The following is a 13123-nucleotide window of genomic DNA, read 5'->3' on the forward strand; positions in this document are numbered from 1 at the left end:
TTAAAGTATTTTTTGAGCAAAATCATCCACGTCTATCTTTCTGCTTTCTCTGTGATTTGAAATATTAAGTCGACCGCTGACAAAATGAAAGATATGTGGCATTTCATGGCAATCCGACAAGATGTGCTTTCACACAGCTATGCGTCTGAGGAAACTCTGACTGGGGCCAAAAACACTTATCCCAGCTAAACCTGCATCCAAAAAGAGCAAGGCAGATGATGATATCTTACCAGTTATCTCAACACTCTCTAATCTGATTAACATTCTCTTACACCATAGAGAAAAATGCCCTTAAAATTGAAGGTTTGAAAAAAACAGTGGACTTCTTATGTGCTGAATTGAATGACATCAAAGGCAAAGTCAGTCATGTTGAGATGAGACTGAACAATGAACACTGAAGAGAAGAAGATGGGATTCCGTGAACAACGTCTCACTGACTTGGAATGATCCTCCCGTCATTGGAGAGAATGTCGAGCGAAGTCTATCCGTATCTGTGAATCGACGTTCCCTGAGAGAGGAATCAGCCTAGCACACAAAACACACACAGTTCACTGCATTGAAGGAGGCTCCAGGATAGTCCACGACCTCCACCCATCATTATTCAGTGTTCTTGGTGAGTGGCGAGGACGTCTGCATTTCTTCACACCAGTCAACTTCGCTTCACAGAGGATCTCATGGATTCTGATCGGGAAAGAAGAGTGGCTGCAACCCTACTTACACTGACACACACAAATACACTCTCTAGTTGTTTTTGTTGAAAGGAAGGGCTGTGTTGTTCTCTGCTTTTCACCAAATCATTTGCACACTCATCATTTATTTTCTTTCTTTTTTCTATCCGAAGCCAGCAGCAACATTGAGAACTCCAGTCTCCATGTTTAGCATGACTGCCACCGGCTCGCTGTGCAGGACAGTCGTGCCGAAAAAACTATCCTTCCAGTTGGGGAACATTGTCAGAGCAGAAGGAAGTCATTTTTCTAATCTTGTACGTGGCTTGAGTTATGCATCCTTCACAAAGACAGATCTGCCAGATTCTAGCCTTCCTGAAGAAGCACCAGAACATCACCAATCCTCCACCAAACTACACAGTGTGTGAGAGACTGTGGACTGTAGGACTCTCCAGGTCTCCATCTAACCATCAGAGGACCAGGTGTTGGGCAAAGCTGAAAACTGGAGGAATCAGGAAGATCTGTCTTTGTGAAGGACGCGTGACTCAAGGCACGTACAATATTACCCTGGAAGAAATGATTGCTTCATTCTGCTCTGACAATGTTCCCCAACTGGAAGGATTGGTTTTCCTGCAGGACAAAGCTCCAATCCACACAGCCAGGACAATCGAGCTGAGGATGGAGGAGCACCAGATCGAGACCCTGTCATGGCCAACACAATCTCCATACCTGAAGCACTGAACACCTCAGGAACGCGATCAAGAGCTTCACCAGCCATTAAATAAAGACAAACTGTGTGATGTTTTTCACCAGGAGTGGCATAAAGCAAATGTGCCTAACACAGCATGTGACCGACTGATGGAGAACATGCCAACACATGAAAGCTGGGATTGGAAATCAGGGTTATTCCACCAAATATTGATTTCTGAACTCTTCCCAAGTTAAAACATTAGAAATGTGTTACGAACGTAAACTTGTTTTCTATGCATTATTCAAGGTATTTTGAGCCGTTGTCATTTTCTGCAAACAAATGCTCTAAATGACAATATATTTATTTGAAATTTTGGGGAAAAAATGTTGTCAATAGTTTGTAGAATAAATTTTAAAAAAATCATTTTACTCACACAGACGATAAATCCAGAGAAACTGCTAATTTTGAAGTGGTCTCTTAATTTTTTTCCAGAGCTGTATATACATATAAATACATTTAGACCACTTAACTTAATGATTGCTATCAGGATGTCAAGAGGCTTTTAACCAACATGACAAAAAATGCTTCTGGAACAAATTGCCAACCCTGCCTTTAATTAATTTTGTTTTAATTATTTTTTTTATTTTTTTTTATTTTTCAAATCAATGTTATGAATTAAACAGCTTGTATCACTAGGATTTTTTATTTTATTTTTAATAAGCAGTTAAACTTGTAAGTATATTCAATCATATAAGACAATTATCCTTCTAGATCCTTTTAGCATAAAGTGTTCTTTAAAAAATGTGTCAAGAACCCTAGCGTTCTATATAGAACCCCACTTTTTCCCCGAGAGTGTGGGACTTGATTTGATCCAGATCTAAAAGTGAGCTGAAATGCTATGGTTAAACAGATATATGTCTGTTGGTCAACATTAAGCAACAGTTTATGTTTTCAGTATGTTTCAGTTGGAGAAAGATATTACATTGTGATGAAGATAACTGGACTTTTTTTTTTTTTTTTTTATATCCAATAACATGCACCGATGAATTCACGTTAACTTATATATTGCTTTCTGTCTTCTGAATGTGAAAACTATTTCAACAACACTTGTGTTTTTGCATGGCTCATCTGCAAAAGTAATAGGAAATTTCACATGAAAAGCACCTGATTCTGTAAACCTGCCTTTTGCAAAGCCCTGAAGAACAGCGGGAAACTAAGAGCAGAGCATTTTCTTGAAGACAAGCCAAAAAATGACCATGATGTAGAAGCACATTAGGCTTGTCCACGTCCGCAAACCCCCATCTGAGTGGCAGCAGGGTTTGAGGAAGGCTGTTCTAGTTAAGGCACTTATAAATGCTGAGAGCCTCTTATTCCCTTTCAGACAAACATAAGAGCTCGTCCGGAGAACGCTTTCTAAGACCCAAAGAATGCATTCAACCGGTCCCACAATGTCAGAAAATCTCAGCTACTAATGCTCAAATATACCATTTGATTGATATCTGCATATGATTCATCTTGCTCTATATATTCCAGTGTAACTCATCAGATTTTGCAGACACAGGAGGTGTGCTGCGAGGACATTAATGAGAACAGCTTGAACAGACGTAAAGCAGGATGTGTTATTTGTGCTTCTCGCACAAAAGCTGAGAGGGGGGTCGAGGCAGGCTTTCACGTGCCCGGGGACGACACAATAGAAAACCTGCAGATCCCATTTGTGGAAAACAAGTGAGAGGACGAGTGAGGGTGTTCAGAGCAAATGGAGCTCAACCATAAGGACAGTTCAGTTCATCTACAATAATGAGGTGCTGTGCGTTTAAGAACGAGCTACAGGACAGAAGCTTATATAATGAACTCCTAATGACTAGAAAATATGGCCTACGATCGTATGATCTGCATTATAGTGTAATTTCCACCAACCCTAGTCAATATCTGAATGCATGTAATGTTATGAAGATATGCTTATCATTTCCCTATTGCCAGTCTTTATTACATTATTACGCTGTGCAGTTTTTTCTCTCTCTTTCTTTGCTCTGTAAACATATGGATTTCTGCAGGTCGTTTCGGTGAAACACTGAACATCTGCACCTACACACACCATCACATCTGTAATCATATCATATCAGCACAATCAATCATTAACTGAGAGGAGAGCAATTCATCAACTCTGAAACGTGCCACAAAGACATTCCAGCTTAATATTCAATTATTTGTAATTGTGTTTTTTATATTGTGCTCTGAGTCAATGAGAAACAAAGATGTCAAGATAATGGAAATTAAAAAGGTTTAAAAATCTAGATGTTGAAATGTCACACGTGTAACAATTAGATATAAAAGTTTTTCTAACATTTTGAATACTTACGAGTCTACAAATCTTAATGATTAATTATTCTTTTATTTAAATCACAGTTGAGACACCTAGTCATACATATAAACATATTTTTATTTGATAATCAAATGAATTAAATGCATAATGACAATAACTGTTTTCCTTTTTTAACAGTTTAATTTATTTATTTTTCAGTTTGATTTTATTTATTTCCAGTTAATAATATTAGTGCTTCAACTTATCTCAGTTTATATTGTCAAGGCAACATTTCTAGTTTTTCATCTATCATCTATCTATCTATCTATACCACCACCTCCTTCACTTGGAAGAACTCTATCTTTCTATCTATCTATCTATCTATCCATCCATCCATCCATCCATCCATCCATAGTATATACTGAAATAAAGCTGATATAATGTCAGTGTCAAGGATGCATAAAAAAAATAATATGATAAATATTGCAGGAAAATCTGAATCAATATTGTGTCCCATATAAAAAGATATATTATAGAACCTTAGTATAATTCTTAAAAAAAAAAAAACATACTTCCCAAAGTGCTTACAAATCTGGTGTGACTGCCTCTTAAATGTCAGAACTATGATAACCATGTATTTCATACGCTACTTAATGCATTTTTTTTTGTAAAGCAAGAATATTTGTATAAACATGATGATAAACATGGTCAACCTGCAGTGTCCCACCTTACCAGTATTCACCCTTTGTTGTAAAACAAAACTGCATTACTACTTATTTTTAAATGAAATCATAAACCATTAAACAATATATATATAACAAACCAGCTCCACCACAATAAGTCCAGCCTTTTAATAAGTTTTTCTTCATTACAATCTCAGGCTGAAAACACCTCGACACTTTAAACAAAAGTCACACTTTAGTTTAGGGTCCAATTCTCACTATTAAATATTAGCTACGACTTTTGTCTCAGTAAACTCCTAGTTACTGCTTATGATTAGTGAGGTAGTTGTTAAGTTTAGGGATCGGATGAATTAAGGGATGTGGAATATGGTCATGCAGAATAAAGCATTAATATGTGCTTTATAAGTATTAATAAACAGCCAATATCATAGTAATGTGCATGCTAATAAGCAACTAGTTAATAGTAAGAACTGGACCCTAAACTGAAGTGTTACCCCCAAAAAAACAAAAACAAAATTAAAAGGTTCATTACAGAGGTGCATTCAAGTTACTGTATGTATGAAATTAATTGTAATGTATTTTTCCAGGCAAAACACGTCACATAATTGACCCACTTTATTCACCACACGTATTCATCTCAAACTCTCACATGAATGTATTTGAGTGACTTTAGAAATGTTACAACATCTTTCAAACGCACCTCTATACATTCATGGTCTAAATATACATCTCATCAAACACAGACGTCCTGTGGCCTGAAACAATGAACGCTTCTGCCAATCTGACGATGTAGATGAAGTATGATTAACTGAAAGAAATCATTCTCAGACACTCGGTGAAGTAAGTTCATTTAATACAAGTTGTTAAATGTACATTCAGACTCAGATTTGGTATAAATTAATATTGGTTAAATATGAGACATCAAAAGGTGTCAACTCCAAAATGATCCATTCTCTAACACACTTCAACAGACAAAATATCTATTTGATGATATGTGTGCTATATACAATGCGCCTCAGCACTCTGAGACAAAAATATTGCATTATTAATATGTACATACCCATAATAAAAACAAAGAGTTCCAGATGACACGCACAAATCTTTTAAAACAGGTTTGAATCACCTTGATGCGTGTGTAAGTAAAGGCATGGCATTGGCCCTGGAGGTTCTCAGCACGAGCAGTTCCCGCAGCCCTTCACGCTGTTCATGATCTCCTCCTGCAGTCTCTTGCGCTCCTCCTCTTTCTGGGACATGCGCTCGGCTACGGGCTCAGGCTTGCCTCCGTCAGACAAGATCCTGCTGTTTTGAGTGTTCCACAGCTCGGCGTACAGACTGCCCTGTGTGTTCAGGAGAGTCTGGTGGTCTCCGCGCTCTGCCACCTTCCCCTGCGTCACGCGGATGAGAAGAGAAAAGAGAGAGTCGGGTGAAAAACACAGGTGGAAAACAGGAAAATGTCTGGCACGAGTTGTCTCTCAGTTTGTAAAAACTGCTCCATTGGTTGTGACATACAAGGAATGTGATGGAGGGCAATGTTAAGTTCAATAGCGAGTAGATTTTACTTGATAATAACAGGTAAGTCGTACAGAGCAGTAGCAGTAAAGTTTACTTAAAATGTGTTAGTGCAAATTGTTACGAGGATTTTAGTAAATCCCACAAGTTATTTTTTTCGACAGGTCTCAGGCTTGAAATCATATTCATATAGAGCTAATGCATTAAAGTTGTATTAAGTTACTGTGGTATGAAGCAGGGTGGGGCCGAGAGCCGTGGGAGAGGAACGAGGCCGGTGGAGCGAATGCTAATGAGAGACACCGGCACGACACACCTGTCTCCAGTCCCACGGAGGAGTGACGACAGTGAAGGGTGAGAGAGGGCCAGGCCTGGGACATTTTACACTGCTGTTTTTATTATGCTTATTTGACACAGTTGGCCTCTGCCACTCCTTTCTTTGTGTTGTTTGTGTTTATTGTATGGATAAAGTTACATTTAACGTTTACCGGTTCCTGCCTCCTTCCCTGTACTTGAACTTTGTCAGTTAAATTCACATTCTTTTATTTCATTCTAATAAAACAGCTGAAAGTGCTGAATTACTACTCATACAGGTCACTTTATCTGACGAAGTAAATTATTGGGGTAATGCAGAGCTGTTTTACTTGGTCAAAACAATCCTAATAAAATAAATTTGAGCGCGCTGAAAGCTATGTCAAAGTTACATAATATAACAATTATTAGTTTTTCTGTTGATTAAGCTCTCCAAACAGTTGCTCACCTGTTTAATAATACACAATATATTAAAGCGTTTTTTTCCATGGATTCTATGGAAGTAAAATCGGAAATCAAGTGGACCGCAAATGTGATGTCATTGACAGGCGAAGCAATGACAAACCGTTACACTGGTTAAAATTTCGGATTTCTCTGGATTTAAATATTGTTGGAAACATTTGAGAATGTAAGTATTTAAGTCAACAAAATATATAATATTGTTCTAGTGGTTTTTGGATATTTTAATTGGACTTAAAGGCACAATATGTTAGATTTTTCAAAGTATACTTTGTTTATTAGCGTACGCTAATGTATGTGTACAGTCGAACGCATAGCCTTTCAAAGTAGTTGTGTGGATACTGTCATTCGCAATCACAGATTCTACTTTTTGGAGGTATGACCAAAATAAGAATTTTCACCGGATAATGTTATCTGAACAAATAACCACTTTTGTGCTGACCAACTAACGTTAAAAAAATTGTTGTTCTCAAATTTTTAATGTTAACAACAACAGCATTGCATGACTACATTTAGTGTGTATTAGGGCTACCTGTAGTTCAGTTTCCATTTCTGTGCAGTCTAACTTCTAATTGTCATACCAACTTACCGTTTTGAATCGAGGCAAGCAGATCGTTTTGAACACTGGCTGGTTATGGACTTGCTCAAATTTATTTTGGATGATTTTTAACCCAAAAAAGTTACAGACTGCAGCTTTAAATAAAAAGTCAAAACAGCGCAGATGCGTATTCAACAGATTAGCGGTTTCAGAGCCATTCGCAATCAATACTGTACATTTATGACAATAGATTGCTAATAATCTACTTCTGATGAATTATTACAGTTTACTTTATGATTTTATCATCATATATGCTATGGATGAAAAGTGCATGATTTATCTCCCTCATCTATTTGAATGAGCAGCTGAAAGTAGTAAAGGGCAGACATTTCAAAATAAGAGTCCTGGTGTATTTTGTGCATGCTTATAATTAAAAGTCCTGCATTACACAGAACTTTTTTTTCTGGTTATTATCGGTTACACAAACTACAAGCCATTCAATTTGTTAAAATTTTAATAATTAGGCTATATTTTGAAGCAGAACTATTTAAAAATCTACTGTATTTTTTCGTCTTTAAATTTTGCTTGTAAAAGTCTCCTCATACACCTTTATTAAGGAAAAAACAAATGATTTTTAATTGTGCCCCTAAAATTCTTTATGCGCTTCCTATTTTCTTCTTCAAAATAGCACGTGCTCCTCGGGAAAAATCTATCTTAAATAAGCCAATATAAGAACATGTACAACAAAATAATGGCAAGACATGCTTTTCTTTTGATTCTCTGTGGGCTGTATGCAAAAAACAATATACAACAAGATTCCCAAACAAATGATTTTTTATGAGGCGGTTCTTTTAATGAATAATTCAAAAAGGTGAGTTTGAATTATTTCACTGAATTGAAACCATCAGAGCCAGTAACGAAATCAACATCTGACTCGCTCACTGAATTTAATTTCTTTTCACCCTGTTACTTTATTTGATCCCATTTCATTAAATGAACATTTCTTTGTTTTTACGAACGGAGAGTTAAGCCTGACAATCGGCGGCACGTCACATACAGCTTAACCAGAACATTCATTTAACTTTCAATGAGACTCGTTAAGACCCCGCAAGGTTAACAATAATCATCTATTTTTCCACCAGGGTCGTTGTGAGAGAACAGCACCGATGCACAGCAACGTTCTGATAAACACACACACACACACACACACACACAAGGAAGAAACCCTGAGCGTTTATGCAGGCTTTGCCTTAGGATCGTTTCAGGAGGCCAGAGGGTGTTTTTCAGCATTTAAATCTTGGTTTCTTTTATTGATGCCTTGATATTCCCCAGGATAACGCTGCCTGCAGACAGAGAGACTGTGCGGCTGCATCCAAATTGGAAGAACTGGGCAAAAAACAAGAGATTTAGGGCCATGAAGGGGCACTGATGGAGAGAGAGCGTGTGCATGTTTGAGGAAGGTCTAGAGAGAGCAGAAAGACAGCGGTGTGGGCGTTCATGCAGCACTGCCTCTTAAAAGACTGCCAGCAACAAAGCAAAGTATGAAATGAGCTTGCACAATGACAACTGAATGCGTCTCCCGGCTGTTTGCTAGTTACTTGCATCAATTACGACGCCACTTTTGCCAAGCAAGACTCAAACACTGATAGCATTTTTAGCCGCCGTGTGGTTTACAGCTTGAATGCCGTGCAATTACAACCCTTTTTAGATATTGCTGGGTGAACGCAACGTTTCACAACAACATTTGAACGCGAGGTTTTTCCATCACGTGCTCCACCCCCACACCCGCATCCAGATTGAAAAGGTCTCCACACATGGGAGACAAACAAAGGTGTCGCTGAGCATTGGGCAAAAGGTATTTCCACTGTTAATGAGCTAAAAAGCAAGCGCCACACGGCTGAAGGCGCTGTGAGAATGCTCTTTATAGTCATGAGCGTACAACACCAGCTTCAGAAGTGTGCATCAACTCGCATACTTCTACTACACACTAAAAGGAGGAATAATCATTTTGAAAAGGAAAGCTAAAAGTGCTGGCACTTCGGTACCATACCAGTCTTTCTACAGTACAGACCCGTTCACATCAAGGACAGTAAAGAACAATATTGTCAGAGTGAGTTTGTCACGGAATCAAAGAACTATTTTTTTCCAGCTGATAAACGATAAAAACATTGACAGCCAATCAGAATCCATCCTGTTTGAAAAAGCTTGAACATTTAAAGCTGGATATGATAAAACTGCAGCGCTTATAATAAACAGAACAATATTCAGGTCACCTGACGTAGATGTTTGGACAGAAGACGAGACAGAGTTCTTCATTTAACTCATAAAAGACAAAAGTATTATGGGAATACTGGATTCTAAACCTCAAAGAAATGCCACAATCAAGACCTCGAAGCAGATGTGAGGGAGAAACTCCAAGCTCCAAGTATAAGTCTAAGGTCTTTCCTTACTATTAATGCTTGGATAACACGCATACGTCTCCTTCGATTAATAATAATGGCCAGTGCAGTGACTGCGATATATGTAAACCTACCAACATCCGTCGCCATGATGTTTGGAATGACTTATCGCGAGAGGAAAAATAAAAAGACGTTTTAGTCGCATAACATCGGTTAATGGAAACGCCATCATTTCGCAATAGTTTTTTGTAGACATTTAGAGAAAAAAATAAAATAGTTTTGCGCACCTATTGACAAACTCCACACCCGTTTCAAGGGCACATTTGGAGGATATAGTCATTGTTTCATAAGCTCTGTTTCACCAACAGACTGAATGTCCAAGGTCACGTGGGCAGTGACAGCAGCGAGAGAGCTCTTCTTTAATGCAATGAAGGACACAGAAGATGTGAATGCTTTCTTCCAGTCCATCTGAACATCTGAAATTACACTGATCACACCACTTGTTTCCGTGTAGACCAGCAATCCAAGAAGCGCCACCAAAAACATTTGCACCTCAATGCAAAATACAACAATATATGCAAATATATTCATTTTAATCCATCATTTTAAACAATGTTATTGTTTAATAACATTGACATGCCTTGGTCATGCTAGTGCTGCTTTAACCTCCATGTGAAAAGCAGAGCAGACACATTACATAAAGGCGATTTTAGGACGCTGCGAGAAAACGGGCTGTGTATGACATGCCTTTGTCGTGATGTCATCCAACTTAATGTACATGTCGACATCTTAACTGCATTCACTAGTGACTAGTCGATGCATTGGGTTTGGCTGAACAGTTGAGCTTGATCTACACGTGGCGACAGCAGAAGGACCATCGTTTGATCAAAAACTGCATCAAAAGCACATCATTCTCTTTCTAGAATAACCTGAAATAGTCAAACATATAAATTGAACCTGGATTCCTGCAAAACGGATGTCGCCCACAGGCTGACAGACACAATAAGCGAGTGTTTCTTTGCAACATGCATGGCAACACAAGCAGCATGAATCCTTCAATGGAGCAATGTGAGCTTTTGTTTCTCGCCTGCATCATCTCTCCACTCACTCACTCTCGGGTCGACGTCATGCTGGACTGGCCAGAAACAGGACAGATGTCCTGCGTCACATGTGAATTCTACAACTACTACACAAATAAAACTCAATAGTCATGCAATCCTTAATAATTTCCAGTCCCGCTTTCGTAAATCAATTTGCTTAGATTTTTCGGCACTGTATTGACACGTCAGATGAACATATATTTCCTGCATACATTCAAACCACAGAATAAAAAGGAGCGGACATTTATAGCTATCATTTTTTACATGCACATTGTAGAGTAAATAATAAGTACTTCTTGTAATGTAACTCGCTATTTAGGTGAACGTTATAAATTGACCAATAATCATTGGCTGCACTTTAAAAGGTCAGCAGTCACTGGGGTCAGGGTTCAGAATTGACTGAACTTTGACCTGGTGGTAACACTGTAGCTTCAGAGTCGAATTCATTGCAAAATGTTGGTGTGAAACTTCCGTTTTTGGGATTTAACACTATTCTTGAATTATGCATTCGCTTCCTGAACGTGATTTCTGTATGTTTCGCCATCTGTCACACATATTTAAAGGCTTCAGGCGAGCTTACCTGGTTTAGCACAATAATCTCATCTGCATCCACAATGGTGGACAGCCGGTGTGCAATAAAGACAGATGTTCTGTCCCTCACCATCTTCTTCATGGAAGTCATAATATTCTGCAAAAAAAGAAAAAAAAAAGAAGGTGTTTGAAAAGTGTTGTTTCTCTTTTATCCTCACTCCTCTGAATGAGAGCGCAAGGTTGAAGTGATATTTTTCAGATGTTTCTTTCATTAAGGAACCGTCTGCCTCATGACAGCAACATTTCTCTGCAATAACAAGCTCTGATATGATTGACAGGATTTATATGAAGACCTTCTGACAATAAGATACATTAAAACAGGAGAAAGCCAACAGAGCAAACACTTCCTTGACTATAATAAGGCATAAAGCCTCATGAAAATGAAAAAGCTTAGTGTAAATATCAAATGAACTGTTCTCAAAATAGGGGAAAACTAGCAGTATTGAGCAGATATTCTTTCTTCAAAGATCTGTTGGTGATCTACACTGCTATATAGTTTTTAAAAACGAGGCAGATAAACCTAGCGGCCCGGTCGATCCGATGGTTCAAACTGCCCTGACAACATTTGGCTCAGTTGCAAATAAATAAACATAATAGTTGTTGTTTTCATTGTTTTTGACCCATGTTACGCTGTATTCTAATAAATATAGTATGACACCAACATTTTAGACATGTGACTTATGTGAATAAAAGCCTAAATTAAAATCTGTTGATCATATAAAGCGATCATGTCTCTTCAGAACATTTTTACTAAACCAGTCGATTTATATGGATTCGTTTTCTGATCTCTTTAAGAACTTATTTGTGTTTCAAAGATGAACGAAAGTCTCACAGGTTTCAAATGATTTGAGGGTGAGTGATTAATGAGGGAATTTAAATGTTTGGGTGAACTATCCCTTTACGACCATATATGATTATTGATACACATTCGGTTCCGGATTCACGAAAAGAACTTAAGAAATGTCTTAGGAACATTCTTACAAACTTCTTAGAATTTATCTTAAGTGCAATTCTTGAAAAATTCTTATGTTCTCTAATATTTTCTTAAACATCTTCAATTTTTTTCTTAAGAAAATGAATGGCTTATTGGCTTTGGTGTTATTTGATTGAAAGGTGGGTATTACTGAAGACTTCCCGAATGAAAAACACCTTTATATAAGCACACAGACTATTTTTGTCCGACTAGCTTAATGGGATTTAATTACTCAGCGCTGAGATTTTAATGCACCATGACAAGGTAAAATTAAAAGGGCCAGTGTCAAAATGCAGAGGTCTTTCCCATTAATTTGCGCTGTCTTTATTGCGCTCTTTCTACAGTGAATGCGTCCTGTATCGGTGTGCTGCCTCGCTAGCTCTGGCCAGAGCCGTCCCCTCTATGATCGATCTGTGCCCTTTGTCCACATTCCTGGTACTAGTGATATGCATTATATGCAGCTTGTATTATGTTGTAATGCTTAATCTTTAAAACAACCCAACAAAGTTATTAATCATCTTACCTCTGGGGATTTGAGACAGGTTGGAGGTTATCCTAACTTTAAGAAGTTATTTACGATTATTTTTAAGAGCATTCTTTTCAGGAATATTAATACTCCTTAATTGTCTGGTATTAAGGAATCTACTATCTATTTAATTGCTAAAGAGTCCAAAGCTCTTACCTCTTCAGTGATAGAGTCTAGAGAAGATGTGGCCTCGTCGTACAGCAGGATGGGAGGGTTCTTGAGGATCGCCCGTGCGATGGCCACACGCTGCTTTTCTCCACCTGTCACAACACAACATGCACCAGATCACTCAAGAAGAAACTAACCCTAGTCCTCTAAACCCAAGGTGTTCGTCTTTCTTTTCGGAAATACTCCTGAGACAAAGAATGGGGCGTGTAG

The 13123-nt window shown here is 38.0% G+C and overlaps 1 protein-coding gene across 1 annotated transcript in view; it reads right to left on the minus strand.

Annotated features, from left to right (window-relative positions):
* Positions 1 to 5177: 5177 nt before the first annotated feature.
* abcb7 (ATP-binding cassette, sub-family B (MDR/TAP), member 7) overlaps positions 5178 to 13123 on the minus strand; it is a 39583-nt gene continuing 31637 nt past the window's right edge. The window contains exons 14-16 of the mRNA XM_082178322.1: positions 12902 to 13005; positions 11236 to 11343; positions 5178 to 5726 (exon numbers count right to left, since the gene is read on the minus strand). Of these exons, the coding sequence (XP_082034448.1) occupies positions 5511 to 5726; positions 11236 to 11343; positions 12902 to 13005 (428 nt within the window). The 3' untranslated portion in view covers positions 5178 to 5510. The remainder of the gene's footprint in view (positions 5727 to 11235; positions 11344 to 12901; positions 13006 to 13123) is intronic.

The sequence above is a fragment of the Leuciscus leuciscus genome, assembly GCF_965113295.1.
Source record: "Leuciscus leuciscus genome assembly, chromosome: 8".
In the NCBI taxonomy this organism is placed as follows: Eukaryota; Metazoa; Chordata; class Actinopteri; order Cypriniformes; family Leuciscidae; genus Leuciscus; species Leuciscus leuciscus.